The sequence below is a fragment of the Pseudochaenichthys georgianus genome, unplaced genomic scaffold (assembly GCF_902827115.2).
Source record: "Pseudochaenichthys georgianus unplaced genomic scaffold, fPseGeo1.2 scaffold_594_arrow_ctg1, whole genome shotgun sequence".
In the NCBI taxonomy this organism is placed as follows: domain Eukaryota; kingdom Metazoa; phylum Chordata; class Actinopteri; order Perciformes; family Channichthyidae; genus Pseudochaenichthys; species Pseudochaenichthys georgianus.
The window spans coordinates 18,038-19,421 of record NW_027263153.1 but is presented as its reverse complement, the minus strand read 5'-3'; the positions used below and the strand labels follow the sequence as shown (position 1 = coordinate 19,421).

At 49.5% G+C, this 1,384-nt stretch overlaps 1 protein-coding gene across 1 annotated transcript; it reads right to left on the bottom strand.

The window, feature by feature from the left end:
* Window positions 1–227: 227 nt before the first annotated feature.
* Window positions 228–1,140, bottom strand: LOC139433543 (uncharacterized). Its single transcript, XM_071202588.1, has 2 exons — window positions 1,062–1,140; window positions 228–975 (listed from the first exon to the last, which is right to left on the bottom strand). The coding sequence occupies exons 1-2, from the start codon at window positions 1,122–1,124 to the stop codon at window positions 277–279; spliced, it is 762 nt and encodes a 253-aa protein (XP_071058689.1). The 5' UTR covers window positions 1,125–1,140; the 3' UTR covers window positions 228–276.
* Between the last annotated feature and the right edge of the window lie 244 nt (window positions 1,141–1,384).

The window sequence follows — 1,384 nt, the reverse complement described above, 5'->3', positions numbered from 1 at the left end:
GTCCGCCCATCGGCACCCATAGTCGGCCTTCTTCACAGCACCACCTGCCCTGCTGGAGGTTCACACTTTAACTTTTTTTACCCTCTTCTACCTTACAAATCATCCCACACTTGAGCACTCCTCAGTCGGACTAAACACCTACATGCTACCACCAGAACCAGAATATCGTGCCCCTGGGGATCTTAAAAGAAGAAAACCCATAGTGGGATTAAAAACAGAACACTTAGTAATTTTAACAAACTTTATTTACAGTAATATTGACAGTAATAAATAAATTCAAACAGGATATAACGTATTTACAAGGGGACTGATTACAACAACACACTGCATATTTACAAGTTGATCACTGGCAACAGTGGGTGAAGTTGGGGCAGAGTATGGCACCCTCTCTTCACCCATGTCTGAGGGGTTGTGTTCAGCCAGTGACTGGTCCCTCTTCGGGACATGTCTTGGTAGGGAGTCTTGGTAGGGAGCCGGGCTGTGCTCCTCTCCAGAGTTGTCACTGTCGATGTCAATACCCGCAAAAGTGTCTTCATTTCCCGCTGCTGCTGCTGCTGTCGATGCCGCCGCCGCTGCTTGAAGTGACTGTGTGAAGAGCAACCGAATGTCCGCAGCCTCCTTCAAAGAAGGATTATTCGCGTAAAATTTGTCCGCAGTTGCAGTGTTGTGACACATGAAATCACTCACTCTTTGGCGGTTGCCTTTGTCTTGAAACCTCTTCGCATTATCGGCGTGGACTGTGCGGAGGTCGGTGAAGTTAATGGGACTGCGGAGCCCCACATCAGCCCATGCCAACCTCAGGGAGTAGGCAAGCTTCCTGAACGGGTTCTTCCCCTCTGTGTACAGAAAGTAACGGCTCTGGGTGCAGGTCAGCGTACCCTTAATTTCCAGCCACCTCTTCATCCATCCAAATTCTTCTACGGTGAGGTACAGCTGCGCCTCCCCGAACGCGTTGGCCGTCTTGTGGTTACTTACCTGTTATGACAGAGATAGAGAGTGTCAATACAATGTCAATCATGCATATAACTGCCAGAATAAATACATTGATTAATAGCACTCACATGAACCAGGTAGCCGAAGGCAGTGCCAGTTGTATCCGCCTTTCGGACCTCGGCGTTGGTCATGTTGGAGTAGACCCCCGGACGGTGGCCATAAATGCAGCTCCAATGAAGAGTCATATACCCATAGAGCAGTGTCCGGGTCGCGGTAGTCGGATTGCTGGCCATCACATCCAGGAGCTGAGGGATGCGAGTGGTGGTCGAAGTCAAGCATGTCATTAGGTCGTTGTGGCTCGGCAGACCTTCCATCTTGTCACGCTTCACTTGCATCTGGTGGATAAGTACTTTTCTCTTCAGGGACTTCAGGATGGCAACTACTTCCCGTT